The sequence below is a fragment of the Eumetopias jubatus genome, unplaced genomic scaffold (assembly GCF_037043125.1).
Source record: "Eumetopias jubatus isolate StellerSeaLion01/CBP00866 unplaced genomic scaffold, mEumJub1_p1.0 scaffold_2, whole genome shotgun sequence".
NCBI lineage: Eukaryota > Metazoa > Chordata > Mammalia > Carnivora > Otariidae > Eumetopias > Eumetopias jubatus.
In genome coordinates, this window is record NW_028274808.1 from 118,523,789 (window position 1) to 118,547,715 (window position 23,927).

The window sequence follows — 23,927 nt, forward strand, 5'->3', positions numbered from 1 at the left end:
TGTGCTATTCCTTGGGTACCCCAGCCTAATTCATTTTATGCTTATAACAACCTGAAAAAAGTGTGCCGTCCACATTTGTGAGTTCAGAAACTTTCCAGTTCAAGTCTCACACTCACCGAGCGGCAGAGGATTTTAAATTTGCCAGCGCATTTAGGGCAAATTTCTGCAACCTCAGCAAGCCTCCTCTGTGAGGCTTTTTAAAAACAGAGGGTCGTAGTCCACTAACATTAAATAACGTGCTGTTTATCTCTGGGCCAGGCCCTACGCTGCACGCTGTGCACGGATTTTCTCAGCCCTCAAAATGACTCTACGAGGGGAGTCTGGGTGGCTCCGTCGTTAAGCATCTGTCTTCGGCTCAGGTCATGATCCCAGACTCCTGGGATCGAGCCCCAGCATTGGGCTCCCTGGTCTACGGGAGGCCTGCTTCTCCCTCTCCCACTCCCCCTGCTTGTGTTCCCTCTCTCGCTGTGTCTCTGTCAAACAAATATATGAAATCTTTAAAAAAAATAAGAAAATAAAAAAGTCTTATTTAAAAAAAAATGACTCTACGAACGAGGTAATTTTAGTCACTGTTTACTCTTTGAAGGGTGGGAGTACGCTCTGAGACCACCTGTGGAGCTGCAGGAGGTGACCGTTACTGCCACCAGGCAGGCCCTTGCAGTGTGGATGAGGGTCTGGGGAAATCTGGGGGAGTTGAGGCGGCGAGTGTCTCGGTGTTTCGGTTCTCTGTAGCCGTTAGGAGCCTCTCTAGCTGTGTCTCGTCATCCTATTGTCTGTCCTTGAGCTCCCCGAGGCTTTGCGCGCCACAATGTGCCCAGGAATCTGTATGTACCAATTACCCTGCACAGTTCTCGCCTCCTGTTCAGACATCGGAGCAGCAGGAACAAGCGCTGAGAATTGCCCAGCCTGCAGAGGTACCAGACCGGGACCCGATTCTGCCCAGCCACCAGAGCTGGGCGCTGACCGCCAGCCCGCGCAGCCTCGGGGGCCAGGGCGGTCCCAGCCGCTCAGCTGACCTGGGGGCGGGGCCCGGGCGGGGGCGGGGCCCTGGCGGCGAGAGCGAGAGCCCGGCTTCTCCCGAGGGACTCGTGCTTCTGCGGCCGCGGATCCGGGTGCAGTAGCACCCGCTCTCGATATGCGCCTCCGCCTGCTTCTCCTGCTCGCCTTGTGCGGAGCGGGCCCCACTGCCTTGGGACGCAGCCTCAGCTTGCGGGGAAGCTGGAGGATCCGCAGCGGGAACGGCTCGCTGGAGCTGCCGGGGAGGGTCCCCGGTTGCGTGCACAGCGCCCTGTTGCAGCGGGGACTCATCCAGGTACTGTGTGCGGCCGCCCCGCCGGAACCTGCACCCGCATGCCCCTCGTCCTGAGAGGGGCCCAGGAACGGCTTGGCAACCCCAAGCTTTAGGCTGTGTTCCTGGGTTTGGCCCTAACTTTCCCTTTGCGTCTTGTGGTCTGGGGCGGGGAAATGCTGAGGCAATTTATGTACTGTTGGCTGAGAGCACCCCTGGGGTCCGGGCTTGGTGGAGACGGACCGGCCCAGTGTGGGACATCTCTAATTCTGGAAAGCGGAAGTTCATACAGGGCATACGGTATTTCTGCTGGCGGTTTTCCTGTTGCTATAGTTCACTGTAGAGTGTATAGAAAGGACTTGTTCTGACAAAGCATAAGGCAGGGGCTTACTGTTTTACTATATGGACACTTCAGGGGACAATAGTTTTGCTAAGTGTTAGCTATATTCAGTAATGTCTTAGTTTTCCTCTTTCACTTGTAGACCTCAGCGAGTCAGATTTGGGATTGATGCAACCCTCCTAGGGTGAGGAGGATGAGACATACAAATGTAAGGTTAGGATTATTAGTACTAGTGTAAAGGCTAAATAATTTTTAAGGCTGATTGGGATGTGAAGAAAGATGCCATTTCCTCTCAGGGCACGTGATACGTGTGTGTGTCTTAACAGATGCTCCAATTTATAGACTCCTTGTGGAGGACGGTTTTCTATTTGGCTGCCTGTGTGCCGAGGTTTGCAAACAGACTTTCCCACCTTCCAGTGTTTTTGTGCACTGTTTCCATCAGCTGCATGTGGCTTTCCCATTCTTGAATCATTCTTGCCTGGGACAAGATGTACTTGGTACATTATCCCAGCCCCCATAACATCTCTACAAGAGTAGATCTTCTTAACTGCATTTTATGGATGATAGGGAGTTATGGAGTCCAGAGAAGTTAAGAGAATTTACCCAAGATCACACAGCAACTAAGTGGCAGAAGTGGAAGTCTAGCCCAGGCTGGCCTGACTCCATTCCATAGCCTGAGTTCTCAACTTTACTACCCTTACCGTGGTGTTTTGAAAAATTATGATATTCCTGTGGTTGACTATGAGGAATATCATTCACAGTTTACTTAAATGACAGGATCATCAAGTAGGGTTATGCAACATTTCTGATCTGGTACACATGAGCTTTTTTTCAAGAAATATGTATCAGAAAGGAAGTGAAGCTTGTAAATGACACTGACCATAGTCCAGTTTATTTTTTAAAATAACTAATTCTCAAATTTAGGTATGTTAACTACTATTAGTTAACAAACTACTTGTGACATAGACCACAGCTGACCTTGGTACCCTGAGGCTTCCCTCACACATGCTTTGAGAATGCCTGTGTTTATTTTGCAGGGTCTCTCTTTGCCTCATTTTACTGAAAAATTAAGGGCAGTGAGAAATAATTAGTGGCTTTAGCAAATCAGATGATTATTCCATGTTACAAGGCTACATATTAAGAAATAGTGTTTGGTTACTAGCTAATGAGAAGGAGGTTGTCAGAGTATGAAATAACTGACTTTTCCTCATGGAAATAATTTACAGTGTTTGTTAAATAATGTTCAGAAATTCTTAGAAAAACTTTAAGTTCAATAAGGTGTATGTGGGTTTTAAATGGTAGTGGGATGAGAGGTCAGGGAGGCTTTTGGGGATTGGGGAACTCTGGGCCTGATCATCAGCAACATCAGTATTACTGAGTAATACGCTGCTGTTATTTCACCTGCTTCATTCCAACTTCCCTTCCTGGTGTTGGCCTCAGGAAATAACTCTGTTGTTTAGAGCAGATATTGGCCCCGATACTGTGTTTATACGGAGAACTTGAAACATATCTTGCCAAAGTTATTTACTTATTTATTCCGCTAATTACCTTGTAAGTATTCGGTACTTCCAACATAACAGGCACTATTCAAAGTGCCTGAAATTGAGTGGTGAAGAAAAACTCTTTGTCCCAATAGGCATTCTAGTGGAGGAGATAGACAACAGACAAATTAATAGATAATATATTGGCAGGTGGTGCACGGAAAAGAAAGCCTATTAGAGGAAGCGAGGGTAGAAGGACTGCTATTAGAATAAAGCGGTTAAAGATAGCCATTTTGATAAAGTGACTTTTAAGCAGCGATCTTTTTGGTAAGGTCAGTTTTAAAAAGAAGTGGATTCCCAGCAAAGATGGAAAAAAGACGGGTGTGGAGAGGGGAGAGGCCTTGAGGTGGGAACGTGCTTGACAAGTTCTAGGGATAGTAAGGTGGCCAGTGTGGCTGGAACCCTGTGAGACATCGCGGAAGGGAATGTGTTCAAAGAGGGCATCTGCAGCAGATCATGCAGGGCTTGTAAGCCATGGGAAACACATTGGATTTTATTCTACATGTATTGGGAGTTTGGAGCATAGAGTTGCATGAATGGATCTGCCTGTTAGAAGGTCATTTTGGCTGTGTGAAGACCAAATGAACAGGATTTATTCATTTGGATTTGTCAATGGATTGGGTGTGAGGTGTGAAAGAAAGAGGAGTCAAAGAAAACTTCAGGATTTTTTGGTCTGAGCAGTTAGTTAAATAGAATTCATCTTTACTGAGAGGCTCCTTTGGCTAGCCTTCGGTGTTTCATAGGTGACTCGGCTGTGTTTCCTATACAGGATCTAAATCTTAGGTGTCTTGGAGAGCCTTTGAGCTCCCTGATAAAGGTTATCATTCATTCATTCAGCCTACTGTTATACCACACATTAAATAAAGTATGCATTATAATAAAAAAGAAATGAATAAGACTCAGTTCCTGTTTTGTAGGAGGTCCCATTCTTGTGAGGCAGAAAACCTAACTAATCACCATATGATATACTAAGTGTTTAGATAAGGGGACTTTTGTTAGGAATAGTCTCAGATTTCCTATGCAATTCCTCAGTGGTGCAAGTTTGAAAAGCTTTTTTTTTAAATTTTTAAAAATTTTATTTATTTATCTGTCAGAGAGAGAGGGAGAGCACAAGTAGGGGGAATGGCAGGCAGAGGGAGAAGCAGGCTCCCCGCTGAGCAAGGAGCTGGATGTGGGACTCGATCCCAGGACCCTGGGATCATGACCTGAGCCGAAGGCAGATGCCCAACCTACTGAGCCACCCAGGTGTCCCACATTTTTCATTTCTTTTAGATAAAAGATTCTCAGTGTGCCAAAATTAGAAAACATAGATGAGAAGAAGAAAACTTGGAAACCTGGCTTTCAGAGATAACTACTATTAAAATTTAAAAATATATCCATTCAGAACTTTTCTGTCTGTACACATTTTTGATAATTATTTAAATATACAGCGTAACAAATTTTTTATATAGAATATTTTTGATGGTTTTACATATGATAAACATATTGCTACAAACCATGTTTAAGGGCTCTTTGATTTCATTGTATATATTTGCTATCATATGATCAATCACTTACTGTTGGATAGTTATCTGACTTGATTTTTTTCTATTCTTTGATGAAGATCCTTTTAACTAAATTTTAGTTAGCATATATCCTTATTTTCTTAGACATTTCTTAGAAGTGCAATTGCTGATTCAAAGGGTATGCACTTTTTTAGCCTTTTAATATGTACTTATAAGTTTTTCTCAATAAAAACTGTAACAGTTTGAGGGGGAGGGAGCAAGATGGCGGAGGAGTAGGAGACCTAGATTTCGTCTGGTCTCAGGAATTCAGCTGAATAGGGATCAAACCATTCTGAACACCTACGAACTCAACAGGAGATCGAACAGGAGAGTAACAACAACTCTCTGAACAGAGAAGTGACCACTTACTGGAAGGTAGGGCGTGCGGAGAAGTGAATCCGAGGCGATATTCGGGAGGATAGACGGCGGGGGAGGGGGCCTCCGTCGGCCGCTTCTGGCAAGTGCTAGAGCCGCGGAGCACAAAATCGGAACTTTTAGAAGCCGGCTCCGAGGAGGGACGTCGCTCCAGTGGCTAAGCGGGGGGTGGAATCCTCCCGGGACAGTGTGGTCTCAGGACCCTCGGGGTCACAGAGAGACCGGGGGTGCCTGAGTGCGCCAGAGCTCCCAGGTATCAGAGCAGGGAAGCCGGCTGCAGAGACGGAGCAGAGGCGCGGGCTCTCAGCTCGGGGTTGCCATAAACTGTGATCTGCGGCCCAGTCGGGGCACGGCTCCCCCAGCAGGGACCCAACAAGCAGCAGATCCGGGGAGACTCCCCTTCCTTCCCGGGGAGGAGCGGTGCGGAAACGCACTGCAGGGATCTCCTGGGTTTGGAGACTCCGCGCGGGGTCGGGTGCCAGAGATAGCAATGCTCGATCACAGGCCGGGTGAGCACGGAGTGCGTCCGGAGACCGGGGACACGGAAGTGACTGCTTTTCTCTGGGGGCACACTGAGGAGCGGGGCCCCGAGTTCTCAGCTCCTCCGAGTGGAGATTGGGAGGACACCATTTCTGCCCTGGTCCTCCAAACCTGTACCGAGAGCTTGCAGGGAACAAAAAAGCTCCTGAGAGCAAACCAGAGCAGCTTCCTTAGCCCGGACCGACAAGGGCAGGGCAATTCCGCCTCCGGCAAAGACATTTGGAAACCACAGCAACAGGCCCCTCCCCCAGAAGATCAGCACAAACAGCCAGCAAGCCAAGACCAAGTTGATCGATCAAGGAGAATAGGAGAACTCCAGCGCTAGGGGAATACTGCACATAGATTCATGGCTTTTTTTTTTTTTTTTTTACCATGATTCATTATTTCATCAAAGTTAATTTTTGTTGACTGTTTTTTTTATTTTTCTTTTTCCCTTTTTCAACCAACATCTTATAAATCCCTTTTTAAAAAAAAAACAAACATTTTTTATCTTTCATTTTTAGAGTCATATTTTATCCCTTCATAGTAGTTACCCTTATTTTTGGCATATATATATAAGTTGTTCTCTCTTTAAAATTTTAAAGAGGGGGGTAGGGGGATGGTTAGCCTGGTGATGGGTATTGAGGAGGGCACGTTCTGCATGGAGCACTGGGTGTTATGAACAAACAATGAATCATGGAACACTGCACCAAAAACTAATGATGTAATATATGGTGATTAACATAACAATAAAAAAATTAAAAAAAAATTAAAAAAAAATTTTGAGGTACAGTTTCTTCTAACAGATCAAAATATACCCTAAATCACTAGTGTATGGCTTTGTTCTAGTCTCCTGCCTGATCACATTCTCTCCCTTTTTCCTTTTTTTTTTCTTAAATCTTCTTTCTTTTTTCAAACAACTTATCGTACCAAGTCCTTTTATAAAATCTTTTATAATTTTCATCTTTACAGTCATCTTCCATCCCTTCATTGTATCAACCCTTATTTTGTACATATATGTCTTTCTTCCTTTAAAATTTTAGGAGGCACTTTTTTCTAACAGACCAAAATACGCCCAAAATCTAGTGTGTGGCACTGATCTATGCACTAGCCTGATCATATTTGATCATATTCTGCCTTTTTTGTATTGTTTTGTTTTTGTTTTTATCTTTCTTTGTCTTTTTCTTTTCTTTTTCTCTTTCTTTTTTCTTTCTTTCCCTTTCTTTTCCCCTGGTTTCAGGTCTTTTCTGATTTGTATACAGTATATTTGCTGGGGACGTTGTAAACCTGTTAGCATTTTGTTCTCTCATTCATCTATTCTCCTCTGGACAAAATGACAAGACGAAAGAAATCACCTCAGCAAAAAGAACAAGAGGTAGTACCGTCAGCCAGGGACCTACTCAATACGGATATTAGTACGATGTCGGACCTAGAGTTCAGAATCATGACTTTAAAGATACTAGCTGGGCTTGAAAAAAGCGTGGAAGTTATTAGAGAAACCCTTTCTGGAGAAATAAAAGAACTAAAATCTAACCAAATCGAAATCAAAAAGGCTATTGATGAGGTGCAATCAAAAATGGGGGCACTAAATGCTAGGATAAATGAGGCAGAAGAGAGAATCAGCGATATAGAAGACCAAATGATGGAAAATAAAGAGGCTGAGAAAAAGAGAGAGAAACAACTACAGGATCACGAGGGCAGAATTCGAGAGATAAGTGATACGATAAGACGAAACAACATTAGAATAATTGGGATCCCAGAAGAAGAAGAGAGAGAGAGAGAGGGGCAGAAGGTATACTGGAGCAAATTATAGCAGAGAACTTCCCTAATGTGAGGAAGGAAACAGGCATTAAAATCCAGGAGTCACAGAGAACCCCTCTCAAAATCAATAATAATAGGTCAACACCCTGACATCTAATAGTAAAACTTACGAGTCTCAGAGACAAAGAGAAAATCCTGAAAGCAGCTCGGGAGGAGAGATATGTAACCTACAATGGTAGAAACATTAGATTGGCAACAGACCTATCCACAGAGACCTGGCAGGCCAGAAAGGACTGGCAAGATATCTTCAGAGCACTAAACGAGAAAAATATGGAGCTAAGAATACTATATCCAGCTAGGCTCTCATTGAAAATAGAAGGAGAGATAAAAAGCTTCCAGAACAAACAAAAACTAAAGGAATTTGCAAACACGAAACCAGCCCTCCAAGAAATATTGAGAGGGGTCCTCTAAGCAAAGAGAGAACCTAAAAGCAGCAAAGAGCAGAAACGAACACAGACAACAGACAGTTAACAGTCACCTTACAGGTAATACAATGGCACTAAATTCATACCTTTCAATAGTTACCCTGAATGTAAATGGGCTAAATGCCCCAATCAAAAGACACAGGCTATCAGATTGGATTAAAAAACAAGACCCATCAATATGCTGTCTGCAAGAGACTCATTTTAGACCCAAAGACACCCCCAGATTGAAAGTGAGGGGGTGGAAAACCATTTACCATGCTAATGGACACCAAAAGAAAGCTGGGGTGGCAATCCTTATATCAGACAAACTAGATTTTAAAACAAAGACTGTAATAAGAGATGAGGAAGGACACTATATCCTACTTAAAGGGTCTATCCAACAAGAAGATCTAACAATTGTAAATATCTATGCCCCGAACATGGGAGCAGCCAATTATATAAGGCAATTAATAACAAAAGCAAAGAAACACATTGACAACAATACAATAATAGTGGGGGACTTTAACACCCCCCTGACTGAAATGGACAGATCATCTAAGCAAAAGATCAACAAGGAAATAAAGACTTTAAATGACACACTGGACCAAATGGACTTCACAGACATATTCAGAACGTTCCATCCCAAAGCAACGGAATACACATTCTTCTCTAGTGCCCATGGAACATTCTCCAGAATTGATCACATCCTAGGTCACAAATCAGGTCTCAATCGGTACCAAAAGATTGGGATCATTCCCTGCATATTTTCAGACCACAATGCTTTGAAACTAGAACTCAACCACAAGAGGAAAGTCGGAAAGAACTCAAATACATGGAGGCTAAAGAGCATCCTACTAAAGAATGAATGGGTCAACCAAGAAATTAAAGAAGAATTAAAAAAATTCATGGAAACCAATGAAAATGAAAACACAACTGTTCAAAATCTTTGGGATACAGCAAAGGCAGTCCTGAGGGGAAAGTATATAGCAATACAAGCCTTTCTCAAGAAACAAGAAAGGTCTCAAATACACAACCTAACCCTACACCTAAAGGAGCTGGAGAAAAAACAGCAAATAAAGCCTAAACCCAGCAGGAGAAGAGAAATCATAAAGATCAGAGCAGAAATCAATGAACTAGAAACCAAAAGAACAGTAGAACAGATCAACGAAACTAGGAGCTGGTTCTTTGAAAGAATTAACAAGATTGATAAACCCCTGGCCAGACTGATCAAAAAGAAAAGAGAAATGACCCAAATCAACAAAATCATGAATGAAAGAGGAGAGATCACAACCAACACCAAAGAAATACAAACAATTATAAGAACATATTATGAGCAACTCTATGCCAGCAAATTAGATAACCTGGAAGAAATGGGTGCATTCCTAGAGATGTATCAACTACCAAAATTGAACCAGGAAGAAATAGAAAACCTGAACAGACCTATAACCACTAAGGAAATTGAAACAGTCATCAAAAATCTCCCAAGAAACAAAAGCCCAGGGCCAGATGTCTTCCCAGGGGAATTCTATCAGACATTTCAAGAAGAATTAATACCTATTCTCCTGAAACTGTTCCAAAAACTAGAAATGGAAGGGAAACTTCCAAACTCATTTTATGAGGCCAGCATTACCTTGATCCCAAAACCAGAGAAAGACCCCATCAAAAAAGAGAATTACAGACCAATATCCTTGATGAACATGGATGCAAAAATTCTCACCAAAATACTAGCCAATAGGATCCAACAGTACATTAAAAGGATTATTCACCATGACCAAGTGGGATTTATTCCTGGGCTGCAAGGCTGGTTCAACATCCGCAAATCAATCAACGTGATACAATACATTAACAAAAGAAAGAGCAAGAATCATATGATCCTCTCAATAGATGCAGAAAAAGCATTTGACAAAGTACAACATCCTTTCTTGATCAAAACTCTTCAGAGTATAGGGAGAGAGGGTACGTACCTCAATATCATAAAAGCCATCTATGAAAAACCTACAGCGAATATCATTCTCAATGGGGAAAGGCTGAGAGCTTTTCCCCTAAGGTCAGGAACGCGGCAGGGATGTCCACTCTCACCACTGCTATTCAACATAGTATTAGAAGTCCTAGCCACAGCAATCAGACAACAAAAAGAAATCAAAGGCATCCAAATCGGCAAAGAGGAAGTCAAACTCTCACTCTTTGCAGATGATATGATACTGTATGTGGAAAACCCAAAAGACTCCACCCCAAAACTGCTAGAACTCATACAGGAATTCAGTAAAGTAGCAGGATATAAAATCAATGCACAGAAATCAGTGGCATTCCTATACACCAACAACAAGACAGAAGAGAGACAAATCAAGGAGTCTGTCCCATTTACAATTGCACCCAAAACCATTAGATACCTAGGAATAAATCTAACCAAAGAGGCAAAGGATCTGTACTCAGAAAACTATAAAATATTCATGAAAGAAATTGAAGAAGACACAAAGAAATGGAAAAACGTTCCATGCTCATGGATTGGGAGAATCAACATTGTGAAGATGTCAATGCTACCTAGAGCAATCTACACATTCAATGCAATCCCCATCAAAATACCATCCACTTTTTTCAAAGAAATGGAACAAATAATCCTAAAATTTGTATGGAACCAGAAGAGACCCAGAATAGCCAGAGGAATACTGAAAAAGAAAAGCAAAGCTGGCGGCATCACAATTCCGGACTTCCAGCTCTATTACAAAGCTGTCATCATCAAGACAGTATGGTACTGGCACAAAAACAGACACATAGATCAATGGAACAGAATCGAGAGCCCAGAAATGGACCCTCAACTCTATGGTCAACTTATTTTTGACAAAGCAGGAAAGAATGTCCAATGGCAAAAAGACAGTCTCTTCAACAAATGGTGTTGGGAAAATTGGACAGCCACATGCAGAAGAATGAAACTGGACCATTTCCTTACACCACACACAAAAATAGACTCCAAATGGTTGAAAGACCTAAACGTGAGACAGGAGTCCATCCAAATCCTAAAGGAGAACACAGGTAGCAACCTTTTCGACCTTAGCCGCAGCAACTTCTTCCTAGAAACATCGCCAAAGGCACGGGAAGCCAGGGCAAAAATGAACTATTGGGATTTCATCAAGATAAAAAGCTTTTGCACAGCAAAAGAAACAGTCCACAAAACCAAAAGACAACCGACAGAATGGGAGAAAATATTTGCAAATGACATATCAGATAAAGTGCTAGTATCCAAAATCTATAAAGAACTTATCATACTCAACACCCAAAGAACAAATAATCCAATCAAGAAATGGGCAGAAGACATGAACAGACATTTCTCCAAAGAAGACATCCAAATGGCCAACAGGCACATGAAAAAGTGCTCAACATCGCTCGGCATCAGGGAAATCCAAATCAAAACCTCAATGAGATACCACCTCACACCCGTCAGAATGGCTAAAATTAACAAGTCAGGGAACGACAGATGTTGGCGGGGATGTGGAGAAAGGGGAACCCTCCTACACTGTTGGTGGGAATGCAAGCTGGTGCAACCCCTCTGGAAAACAGTATGGAGGTTCCTGAAACAGTTGAAATTAGAGCTACCGTTCGATCCAGCAATTGCACTACTGGGTATTTACCACAAAGATACAAATGTAGGGACCCGAAGGGGTACGTGTACCCCAATGTTTATAGCAGCAATGTCCACCATAGCCAAACTGTGGAAAGAGCCAGGATGCCCATCGACAGATGAATGGATAAAGAAGAAGTGGTATATATACACAATGGAATATTATGCAGCCATCAAAAGGAATGAGATCTTGCCATTTGCAACGACGTGGATGGAACTGGAGGGTGTTATGTTGAGTGAAATAAGTCAATCAGAGAAAGACATGTATCACATGACCTCACTGATATGAGGAATTCTTAATCTCAGGAAACAAACTGAGTGTTACTGGAGTGGTTGGGGGTGGGAGGGATGGGGTGGCTGGGTGATAGACATTGGGGAGGGTATGTGCTACGGTGAGCGCTGTGAATTGTGCAAGACTGTTGAATCACAGATCTGTACTTCTGAAACAAATAACGCAACATATTTTAAGAAAAAAGAAAAAGAAGAAGATAACAGGAGAGGAAGAGAAGGGGAGTATGTCAGGGGGAGACGGACCATGAGAGATGATGGACTCTGAAAAACAAACTGAGTTTCAGAGGGGAGGGGGGTGGGAGGATGGGTTAGCCTGGTGATGGGTATTGAGGAGGGCACGTTCTGCATGGAGCACTGGGTGTTATGAACAAACAATGAATCATGGAACACTGCACCAAAAACTAATGATGTAATATATGGTGATTAACATAACAATAAAAAATAAAAAAAAAACTGTAACAGTTTTACATTCCCATCATCATTTTATCAGAGTGCTCATTTTAGGTGCTAGATTTGGACATTATTCTATTTAGTTTTTAAAAAGATTTATTTATTTATTTTAGAGAGAGAGTGCAGGTGCATGTGAGTGGAGGGAGGGGCAGAGGGAGAGGGAGAGAGAGAATATCAAGCCGACTCCCCGCTGAGTAGGGAGCCTTGGGTGGGGTAGGGGGTGCTCAATCCCACAACCCTGAGATCATGACCTGAGCCAAAATCAAGAGTGGGACAGTCAACTGACTGAGCCACCCAGGTGCCCCATTTGGACATTATTATTATTATTTTTTAAAAGATTTTATTTATTTATTTGACAGAGAGAGAGAGTGAGAGCAGGACCACAAGCAGGGGGAGTGGGAGAGGGAGAACCAGGCTTCCTGCTGAGCAGGGAGCCTGATGCGGGGCTCAATCCCAGGACCCTGGGATTATGACCTGAGCCGAAGGCAGATGCCCAACTACTGAGTCACCCAGGCGCGCCTGGACATTATTTTAAAAAGCAAAACTAAACACAATTTATAGTGAGGTTGAACATCTTTTATATGTTTATTTCATGTTTATTGGTGATTTGGGGTTACTTATTCATGTTCTTTATTTTTCTGTTGGCTGTTCATCTTTTAAAATACAGATTTGTTAGACCTCTTGTTATATATTTTCAAAATGTCTCTTTTGTTAATGATTTATTTTGTCATATAGCTGTTTTAAAGTTTTATATATTGAAAATCTTGTAAGGTTTTTTCCTTTTATGATTGTTTTTGTCTTTGATATTATACTTCAGAAGTAATTCCCTCTTTCCCAATTAAATAAATATTTACAATTATTTCCCTTTTTTAGTATCTTTATAATTCCCTTAACATGTTTAAAATATTGATCCATTTGAGATTTTCAAATGGTTGGTTTTTATATCCCATAATTTTAAAATTTCTCTTTTGTTCACTGATATAAAACATTACTTTTTCATGTATGAATTTCTCACATACTGATAATTTTCCTATTCACTCTCTTAAAATTATTTTTTAAAGAATTACAAATGTCTAATCTTCTTGAACAAAAAAATTGATACACAAAAATATAAAATATAAAGAACAAGGGAAAAACAATAAAAAGCATACTACAAAGCAGAAGTAACCACTGTATAATTTTTTATGTGTATCTTTCCAGATTTTTCTAAGTATATACAAATACAATAATATGAAATCAATTCCTGAAATGGTTTTGTAAGTACTTCTTCATTTAAAATGTATGGTGAACATCTTTCTGTATCTATAAGTGTCTATAAGTATAGATCTAGAATAATTTTTAATAACTGCATAGACTCCATTATGAAGATGTGTTCATATTCGAAATCTACACTTAAAAATAGAAGAAAATATAAATATATGAATATACACATATATTAAAAAATGGTAGGCACCAAATGCTTAGGACTTTTTCTCTAAATTTTATGACTGTCTTATATCCTTCTTATGTAATTGGGACAAATGATCAGAGAAGATTTTTTAGATGTGTAAATTTGTAAAATATAAATGTTAAGATTATATATGGTAGCTATACATGTGATTAATAAGTTAGTCTTAATCATTCTGTCCTAGGAGCTGTCATTCTGTCCTATGAGCCATGAGTCTGTCTGTGGAGGCACTAATCTACCGATTATCACTCATCAATAAATTCTAATAAAATATGTGCATCAGTGTGGATAAATGTGTATTTTTGAACTCTTGAAGTAGCCAAGAGGCAATTGTCATGTAGATATACTTTTAAAACTTTTGTTATGGTAATATTCAAACAAATACCAAAAAAAGTAGCAAAATGAACTCCCATTTACCCGACACCCTGCCTTCAATACAGTTCATTTTGTTTCTTCCTCTATTCACTATGCACCCCCCCTTATTTTAAAGCAGTCCTAGACATCACATTATTTCATCCTCAAACATTTCACTATGGATCTCTAAGTATAATACCATTATCACCCATTTGAATATTTTTGTTGTGTTTCAGAGGAGGAAGTCTCATGATTATGGTCCAAAATGACCAAATATAAATTTATTCTTAAATAGAAGGTACTTTTTCTGGTGTCTGTACTCACCTTCTATGAAAGACTTAAAAATAGAATATTTGATTTTATTTGATCATTTTATGATGCAAAATGATCTCAAACGCTTCTAGGAAAGGAGTCACTTAAAGGTCTGTATGTTTTCTAAAAGTTTGCTTAAACAATGTGTGACATTAAGGAGATAAATTAGTTTAGGACTCTGTATTTGAAGTTTAAGTTTGAGCAGAAATAGTCATTCAGTTTTGGGGAAGAGATAACCCTGAGGTTTTTAAACCTTGTTTAAAAAAAAAAAGATAGTTTTAGAAAATCCTGATCCTTAAACCTGGACATAATGCTTCCTTGTTTGATGCCTTGTGGGGTGTGTTTGCTTGTGAAGAGGGTTTGCTTCTCATGGCCCAACACTGGGGATCAAAGGAACATCTGAGAGTTGAATCTTTAGGTAAGGGCTGGTTGGTCTTTATCACATGTAAGTGTACATAGTCAGCCTAGGCTATGAGACTCATCTTCACGTAGTAATGATTTAATGTCTTCCATGTGCAGTGCACTCTCCTTGACCCTCTCTGTAATTCTCACCACAACCCTGTGGAGAAGGTTATCATTTTTTACACTGACTGAGGCTCAGAGAAGTTATGGCCTAAGATCATTGCATCTATTAAATGGTGGGACAAGGATTCGACCCACATCTTTTCACATCCCCTATTGCCTGTTGGCAAGAATAAATAGTAAGCAAAGAGAACAATTACTGTTTTAATTTAAAGATGTCTAGTGAAAACAGTGACGAACACAATATACTGTTCAAAATATACCACCAAAAGCATCCCATTTGCTAAAAGTTCTTGATAAATGCAAGCAGGTCCTGAGGGTCAGTCCACACATCCCTTCTTCTCTGTTCTCCGTCTCTTGGAAGTCTCTTAGTTTCTGCCGTTTGTGCGAGAACTGTGTGGCTCTGTGCCAGAACTGCCCAGCTGCCTTAACCTCTACCTCTGTCCTCTGCTGATTTGTGGCTGGAATTTCTGCTCCACTCTTCCACCTGAATGTCTTCATGGAGTATTGAAACCCAATATATCCAAATGCCTCTTCTCTCAATTCTCCCAAATCCTTAGTTTCTCTTCTTTTGTCCATTTCTAATAAAAGCACCAACAGTTTCTCAGTGAATGAGGCCTGGAATTTTGATGCCATTTTTGTTTCTTCTCACGTATGTTGCTACTTTTTGGATTTTGTAGGTCCAAATTACAACATCGTATAACCGTTCCTGCCTAGTCATTTGTACTGCTATCAACCTAGCTTATTGTTTTCTTTTTTAAAAAGAGGTCAGCTAATTTTAATGACTTTTAGAAATAGGTAAAGGATAAACAATTGATCCTCAAACTGTGTGGGTCCACTTACACTCAGATTTTTTTCAGTAAATACAATACTGTAAATGTATTTTCTCTTCCTTCTGATTTTCTTAACATTTTCATTTCTCTAGCTTACTTTATTCTAGGAATGCAGTATATAATACATATACAAAGTCTGTTAATTGACTGTTTATGTTATTGGTAAGGTTTCTGGTCAATAGTGGGCTATTAGTAGTTAATTTTGAGGAGTCAAACGTTAATAAGCAAATTTTTTGACTGCATGGGGTTTAGGAACACCATATTGTTAACTGTACCCCCAAGGGTACAGTTGTAATGATTGTAATGATTAAAAAAAATTTTTTTTAATTGTAATGATTAAAAGGTTAATTGTAATGATTAAAAAAAAATTTAAAGGTGGGATACGTAATGAAAGCAAGTATCTTTGCATCCCTGTCTCCTAGTTTTCTAGTTCCCTTCCACAGAAACAACCACTGTTAACCAGATTCTTGTGTATATTCATGTATCTTGTGATATATGTCTATATACATAATAGATTTATATACATTTCTCTCCACAAATGATCACATTCTATGTATATTGTTTGGTACTGACTTTTTTCTTTAACTTGACATATCCTAGAAGTCATTTCAGATCAGTACCTATAACAGTTAACGACAGCTATCATTTGTTGAATGCTATACACAATGAATAGTTCTAAGCACTCTCCACATGTTACCTCTTGCAATTTTCATACTGATCCTGGGAGGTACTATTATTATCCCTGTTCTAGAACTGAGAAAACAGAAGTATAAAGGTGTTATATGAGCTTCACAGGGTCCCACGGGTATTAAGGCTGAGCTGGGACTTGAACTCATGCAAACAAGGTTGCTCCCCACTGCTGTTCTTACCTGTCAGCACCCCCCTCTCCAAGCTTCATCTCAGAGGCAAGAATTATGGCTGTGGATCTGTTCACCTGCCCAACCTTGCTCCCTGAGCAAGTGTGATCTGTGGCTCCTCTGACCCTTCATGTCAGTCAAGAATCTCTCTCCAGGCGTTTATGCTAATCTTTCATGAGTTCTAGCCTGGCGCTGTGGAGTGGGCTAAGAAAAGCATCTTGTTTCTCCTTTTAAATTCTCTTTGGTCAGAAAACAAGGAGTTTCCTTAACTTGCAACCCCTTTTTACCTAGAGCTGTGGTAGACATGAAGCAATATTTACTAGTTTAAGGATTTTAGGCGAAAATGATGTTAAGGCCAACCAAAATGTTTTGACTCATGAACTTGAGTTCTTGTACCTGTGCATCTTCTGAAGTAAGAATTGTAGCTGAAGCTCCTTTTGGCGATGGACAAACTGAGGTTTGGAGAGTGCAGCTTCTTCGGAATGGAACACATAAATACCCTTATGTAGGTTAGAGGAGCTTGGCTTCCTATGAACATTTTTTTCTTCTTTTTACTATATAGTATCCAATACATGGAAAGTTATACACCCATGTGTGTTTGTGATTTTTAAAGTCTAATAATTAAGTGAATACCCATGCACCTGCCATCAAGTTTATGAGCCTGAACATATCTAACATTGTTGCAATCACCTTGCCTCTTCCAGTCCCATCATCTACCTCCTGCTAAGGTAACTACTATCCTGAATTACGATTTTATTGCTTTTTACAAATTAAGGTTTTACCAAATATCTGTATATCTTAATATGTTGTTTACTCAATATATTGTTTTCTTTTGCTCATTTTTAAATAAATGTTTTCTTAAACTTTATTTTTTTGCCTAAGTGTCCAAGAAAATATCTATGTATGAAACAGTTGCAAAGACTTCCTTAAACTCCATTTAAAGTAATTATGTCTGGGATAGAATCAGGCATTGGATTGAAGCAGAATTGGGGAGTGGAAAAGCTATACCTGGTTAAGGAATTTATATATCTATAAGCAGTCGTAACAGATGAAGTTCAGAAGCTTACAGAGAAAAACAAGACTGATAATGTCATTTGTATGGTGTGATGCCACATAGTTTGTTGATAGACAGGAAGCATGGTAAATGCCAATTATAAATAACTAGCACAGGCTTTATATAGCATGTTTATCTCCTGGTTCCTGCTTGGTAGTAGCACTGACATTGTAACTATTGGTGGTATTTGTGACGTTAATGGCGGTATCAGGTAATGATTGAGCGTGTGGACTCTGGAGCCAGATGTCCTGGGTCTGAATCAGTGCTTCAGCACTTCATTTAACTTTAAGCTTTGGACTGTTTGTTACTAAATGGAAATGATGATAATATCTCTCCCCTTGGGTCAGGTGATCATCTGAAACTGTGAGTGTATGTGACATGAGGCACTGTAGGATAGTTGAAAGAATGCAGACCTTGGTGTTAGACTGAGTTGGTTTAGTTCCTGGATGTACTGCTTAGTTGTGGGACCTCAGGAGTGGAACCTTTTGGAGCTCTAGTTTCTTCCTCTGTAAATGGTATTTACTGCATATGTTTCTTATGAAGATAAGAGTATGTGAGTACCTGTCTTGGACAACAAATGATACTTCTATTGTTTTTTAGGGCTCATGGGTTTGCTTAACAACTCAGTGACTTACATGATTTCTTAGTCGTCAGGTGTAACACTGAACTGCTGTTAGCTTTATTTAATTCATTTTTTGTTTGTTTTCAGTTTTCAACTTTTTAATCGGTGCTGTGAAGGACATCCTAAATGCTAAATGAGACACAACATAATATTTTTTTCTTCCAGTATTAAAAAAAATGACATTAACAAATATTTTAAAGAAACTTCTGTGTAACCAGGGTGGTGACCTCGAATAAAAAAAAAACAAACAAAACACCTCTAATCATGTTCTTGATGTCTTATGATTTTATTTGGAAATTGCTTCCCACTCATGATAAACATTGTATACAGGCTTCTAAAATGTCCCTAAATGCGCATTATTATCTTTTTTTTCCCCAGAACCAGTAATTCTGAGAGCCCAAACTAAAAAAGTGGTAAAAGGGAAAATATCAGACCCTACAAACGTCCCAGGATTTGTCTTCAAATGGGAGAAAAATTTTAAAAAACACATGGAGCTTTCTAAAATGTCTTTAACAAGCTACCTTGGGAGTTAGTTCAAAAATAGAAGTTGATGCACTAAAACAGATGTTTCAATGTAGCTTTAAAAATCTTTGTAAGTACAACCATTTGGAAGGATGATCCTGGAATCAGGAGTTTTATTCCTGTGTATCTACATTAGGTACACATGCCTCATCTCCGTTGTAAAAATTGTCTCTGTAATTTTCTCCAGTGTAGTGGTCATGAGCACTCTGGCCTTCCATATCCATATCTTCTAGGTCATCATGTCTGCCACTCCCATAGTCCTGGTCCCTACCACCTCTAGAGTAGCTGTAAGCTTGCCCCCCTGGGCCCCAAAGACACCCCCTCTAGTTCCCCTTGCCGACTTGCCAGAGTGATCCATGTGGATCATGACCATAAAGGGACTCTCCATTCATGGCTCTCATGGCATCTGAGACACGCTCTGGTTTGGTGAAGGTGATGAAATTAAAACCCCAGGATTGCTGAGTCTCACAAGTCCCTGACAAGAACCACCTCAGAGATAGGACCAGAGCTGCCAAAGTGGTCTTCCAGTCTGCTTATTGGTGTTGAAGTTGAGCCCTCCCACAAAATCTTCCCTTCTTCAGAAGACATGGCAGTGAGTTTGAGTACTGCAAATTAAGCGGAAGGACCAGAAGAACAGCTATCATCGAGGAGCAGAGAGAATGGGCTGTTGGCTTTAAATAGGACTCAGAATTTTAATATGAGCAAAGGGGATCAGACCAGTCTGGAATTAAATTAAGTTGGTTGCTTAACATTTGGAATAGTTATTATAAATGTAATCTAAGGTTCTGCAATCTTTATTTTAGGGGGTAAGATATTTTCCCTTAGAGGAAATTTTTTTTTTAGTAGAGTCTATCTTTTGGAGTAATTTTAGGTTCACAGCAAAATTGAATGAAAAATACAGACGTTTCCATATACACCCGCCTACACACACACATGCACAGCCTCCCCATTATCAACATCCCTCTACCAGAGTGGTACATTTGTTATCATCAGTGAACCTACACTGACACATCATTATCACCCAAAGTATATAATTTATATTAGAGTTCATTCTTGGTGTTGTATATTCTGTGGGTTTTGACAAATATGTTATGATATGTATTTACCATTATAGTATCATTTAGTGGAGTTTCACTGACTTCAAAATCTTCTGTGCTCTGCCTATTCACCCCCTCTCCCTTAATCCCTGGCAACCACTGATTTTTTTTTTTTAAGATTTGCTTATTTATTAGAGAGACAGAGAGATTGAAGGGGGAGGGTCAGAGAGAGAGGAAGAGAGAGAGAATCTCAAGCAGAATCCCCGCTGCATGTAGAGCTCAGTGGGGCTTGATCTCACAACCCTGAGATCATGACCCGAGCCAAAACCAAGAGCCACCAACTGAGCCACCAGGTGCCCTGGCAACCACTGATCTTTTTAGAGTTAACATGGTTTTGCCTTCTCCAGAAGATCATGTAGTTGGAGTCATGTAGTATGTAGCCTTTTCAGATTGGCTTCTTTCAAGTAAAAGAAAAATTTTAACCTCTAAATTCTGTTTGTCTAGAAAAAATATATCTGAGAAGTTTGCCCTCTTGAACTCAACAAGTAGCTTCCTTCAAGGGGCTGGGAGACAGGAAAGGGACTTGTGCCCCACAAGCCAGATCATCAGCCAACCCCATGGCTTAGCAGGATGACATGTTGCAACTGCATTAGCCTTCACACCTTCCTTCTCATGATATTTTTAACTGTATTGGACTAAGTCTACACTATAGAGTTATAAATAAGGCTGGGTGGAGACACATGGACAGGCTAATAATTAGGTACTTCTTTAAACCTGTGTCCTTAAATATTTATTCCATGCTTATTCATTGTATATGCTGAGTCCTGTGTGTGTGGGAAGAGCAGAAACGGAAACAAGTTGGCTGGGCCTGGCACACCCCACTTAGCAGACTAAAACCTCACTGTTAATCACCCTTAAAAGTCAGTTTGGTGATTATCAGTTGTTACTAAATCTCATTAACTACACCCTTCCCTAGTAGCTTATTAAAATATTTCTTCCAGGGGTGCCTGGCTGGATTAGTCGTTAGAGCATGTAACTCTTGATCTTGGGGTTGTGAGTTTGAGCCCCACATTGGGTGTAGAGATTACTTAAAAATAAATCTTAGAAATAAAATATTTCTTCTAGTCAGGAGCAATTTCTGACCGATACCATTCTTTCCATCTTGGTATACACCCAGCCATGTTGTAGTGCCTCTTACTGACTTGTGCTCTGAGCAAGTGCCCAACTGGCCATTGCCAACCTAACTAACTTGGTCATCGGTGGAAGTTAGGCAAAGTTGGCTTTTCCTTCTCCATCTGGAGATGCGGTCCCTGAGGAAATCCCCCTTGGCCCTGTCCCAGTTGGAGAGGACTGCACTGTTTCCCTCTGTGTAGCTGTGATGTTGTTCACAGAAAGATGGACTAAAAAGCTTCACTTACCACGTTCTTTTCTGTGTCCTCATCTGGAAGGTAAAGCGTGGAAGATGGGTAGGAGAAGAAAGAGCTCTAAGGATTATGAAAGGAAGGACCCGGGGCTGGTCACTCAGTGAGAACAGCATCTGTGAACACCCAGCAGGCCTGTTGCCTGGGGCAGAGATTGGCAACCATTTTCAGTAAAGTCCTGGGCACTATTTTAGGCATCATGGGTCATATGGCCTCTCTTATACTAACTCAACTCTGCTACTGTAGCACGAAAGCTGCCATATATGATTTGTAAAGAATGGGCATGGTTGTGTTCCAGTAAAGCTTTATTTATTGACAGGTGTCCATTCTTAGCTCACTGGCCACACAGAAACAGGCAGTGAGCTGCATGTGGCCCATGGGTTGTAGTTTGCTGACCTGGTCTAGGATAATATAGGCAACCTGAAGTTTGTCAGTTTGATGGTATCTGTGCTGCTTGTGTATTCTCTGTAGAGGTCCTTTTTGTGCTCACTTAGTAAAACTTGGTGAAAAATAACTTCGGAAATGTTAGATGAATCCAAGGAGTGGGAGTTCTGCTGATGTTTGGGTAGTAGAGGAGAACCCTTCCCCCTGAGGCCAGTTGGGATAGTGGCAGCAATAAGCACGGTGAGAATAAAAGGGCTGTAAGAGTGAGGGCCACTTGGGTGGCTCAGTAGTTTAAGCATCTACCTTCGGCTCAGGTCATGATTTCAGGATCCTGGGATGGGGCTCCTGCGGGTTCCCTGCTCAGCGGGGAGCCTCCTTCTCCCTCTGCCTCTGCCACTCCCCCTGCTTGTGCTCTATCGCATGCTGTCTGTCAAATAAATAAATAAATAAATAATCTTTTTTAAAAAAAGAAAAGACTGAGAGCCACACACCAGAAGTTCTGACTCTTATTCTCTGCTAATACCTCAGAGGTTCTGTGTTTGGTTTGAACAAGGGCAGGTAATTTTCATCTCCACACATGTTCTTATTGATAATGAAACTATGTTATTTCTCTCTCAAAGCTCTTTCATTGAGGAATTTTGTTGGACTTTTTTAAAAAACATTTTTTAGTTGTCTGAATGCTATGTTAACCTTCTCGGAAGTTAAACCGATGGAGCTTTAGCCTTGAGGGTGGGATGTGCCAGCATATGAAATGCTTATACTCCTAGGCCAAGAATTCATTAATTTTTAGGTGACAGATAGCTATTGTTAATAATTTATTTCATTTATTTATTTTTGCATAATCATCTACCATAATTTTTATCAACAGGATCCTTACTACAGATTTAATGACCTTAATTACAGATGGATCTCCTTGGATAACTGGACTTATAGCAAGAAATTTAAAATCCCCTTTAACATTAGGTACGTTTGTGTGTATATCTATATCACATGTGTATTTATTTAGTTATTATTATTGATCTTCTTTTTCTTTCTCTGCAATAATCTTTTGTTTGTTTAGGTTGCATGTCAGAGATTTGTGAGACTAAAGCCTTGTCTGATAAAAGTGAATATTTGATTTATGTTTTGATTTATATATAAGAATGGTGCCACTGATCATCAGTCATGAAATTATGTCTCACTCAGTCATTCTTCCACGGCTTATGATGGAGTCACCTACACCTAGTCAATTCTCTTATTTCCATTTCCTTCTCTCTGCCCCCCACCCCATAATCAATAGAGTGTGTGTATTTACAGTTTGTCAAGTAGGATTCAAGATATATCATTTGTTCCATGTGGTGTTAACCAGCCATCGAGGCCATGGCATTGGCCTTATATTATGTCATGAAGCCATGAGGAAAAGCATAGTTCAGTTTCAGTAATGTTCCATGTAGCAGAAAGTAACCCAGTTATATCTACCACCATTATTGCTAAATAAAAAAATCTTCTGTCCCTTTTGTATGACTTTTTTTGGGGGGGGTAATTATTTACTAGCCTCTTGAAAGAGAGATAAATCCAGAATGTGGTGCTCAACATCGCAACATTGCTGTGCTCCAGGCTCTTATTTCCAGATAATACTTAAAATATCTCTGTAAGGGGTTCTCTTTCATCTTGAACTCAGCATATCCAAAATTTAAACAATTGACTTTCCCACTTAAAGTGTACTTTCTATTGTAACAGTCTTATTGTTTCTCTTAATGTAACCCCATTTTGCTGATGTTCTATGCCTAAGGTGTTTTTGGCTTATACTGTCTTTTCTTCATCTCTGTATGTGGTCTGATTCTGAGTCCTGTTAATTTCTGCCTATCGTTTTTCTTGATTCAGCCCCTTTCTCCTCATTTCCCAGTTTCCACATTTGCCTAGGCCTTTGTTAGTGAGTGCCTGCAATTAGCCCAAAGCTGCATAATTAAATTTCTTGCTTTGTCTTTTTATTCCATACACAAGTATATGGAAACATTAGACTCATCTTCCCCAAACAGTAGATTCATCTTCCCCAAATTTTGGTTTTGCCATGATGTTCTTGCTCAAGAATGACAGTGTCAGGACACCTGGGTGACTCAGGCGGTTAAGCATCTGACTCTTGGTTTCAGCTTAAATCCTGATCTCTGGGTCTTGAAATTAAGCCCCGCATCACCTCATGCTCCACTCTCAGTGGGAGAGTCTGTGCAAGATTCTCCCTCTCTCTCTCAAGTACATAAATAAAGACAATCTTAAAAAAAAGAAAGAAGAATGACAGTGTCTTCCTTTCTTTTTTTTTTTTTAGGTTTATTTATTTATTTTAGGCGGGGAGAGAGAGAGCGTGAGAGAAAGCATGAGCGGGGGAAGGGCAAAGGG

General features: G+C 40.4%; 1 protein-coding gene and 1 pseudogene across 3 annotated transcripts in view; one reads left to right on the plus strand and one right to left on the minus strand.

Moving 5' to 3' along the window:
• Window positions 1–1,060: 1,060 nt before the first annotated feature.
• Window positions 1,061–23,927, plus strand: part of MANBA (mannosidase beta) — a 122,402-nt gene continuing 99,535 nt past the window's right edge. For all 3 annotated transcript variants that reach the window (XM_028091211.2, XM_028091213.2, XM_028091212.2), the window contains exons 1-2: window positions 1,061–1,312; window positions 22,423–22,517. In XM_028091211.2, the coding sequence (XP_027947012.1) occupies window positions 1,136–1,312; window positions 22,423–22,517 (272 nt within the window). In that variant the 5' untranslated portion in view covers window positions 1,061–1,135. The remainder of the gene's footprint in view (window positions 1,313–22,422; window positions 22,518–23,927) is intronic.
• On the minus strand, window positions 18,908–19,300 carry LOC148164881 (RNA-binding protein 3 pseudogene; annotated as a pseudogene).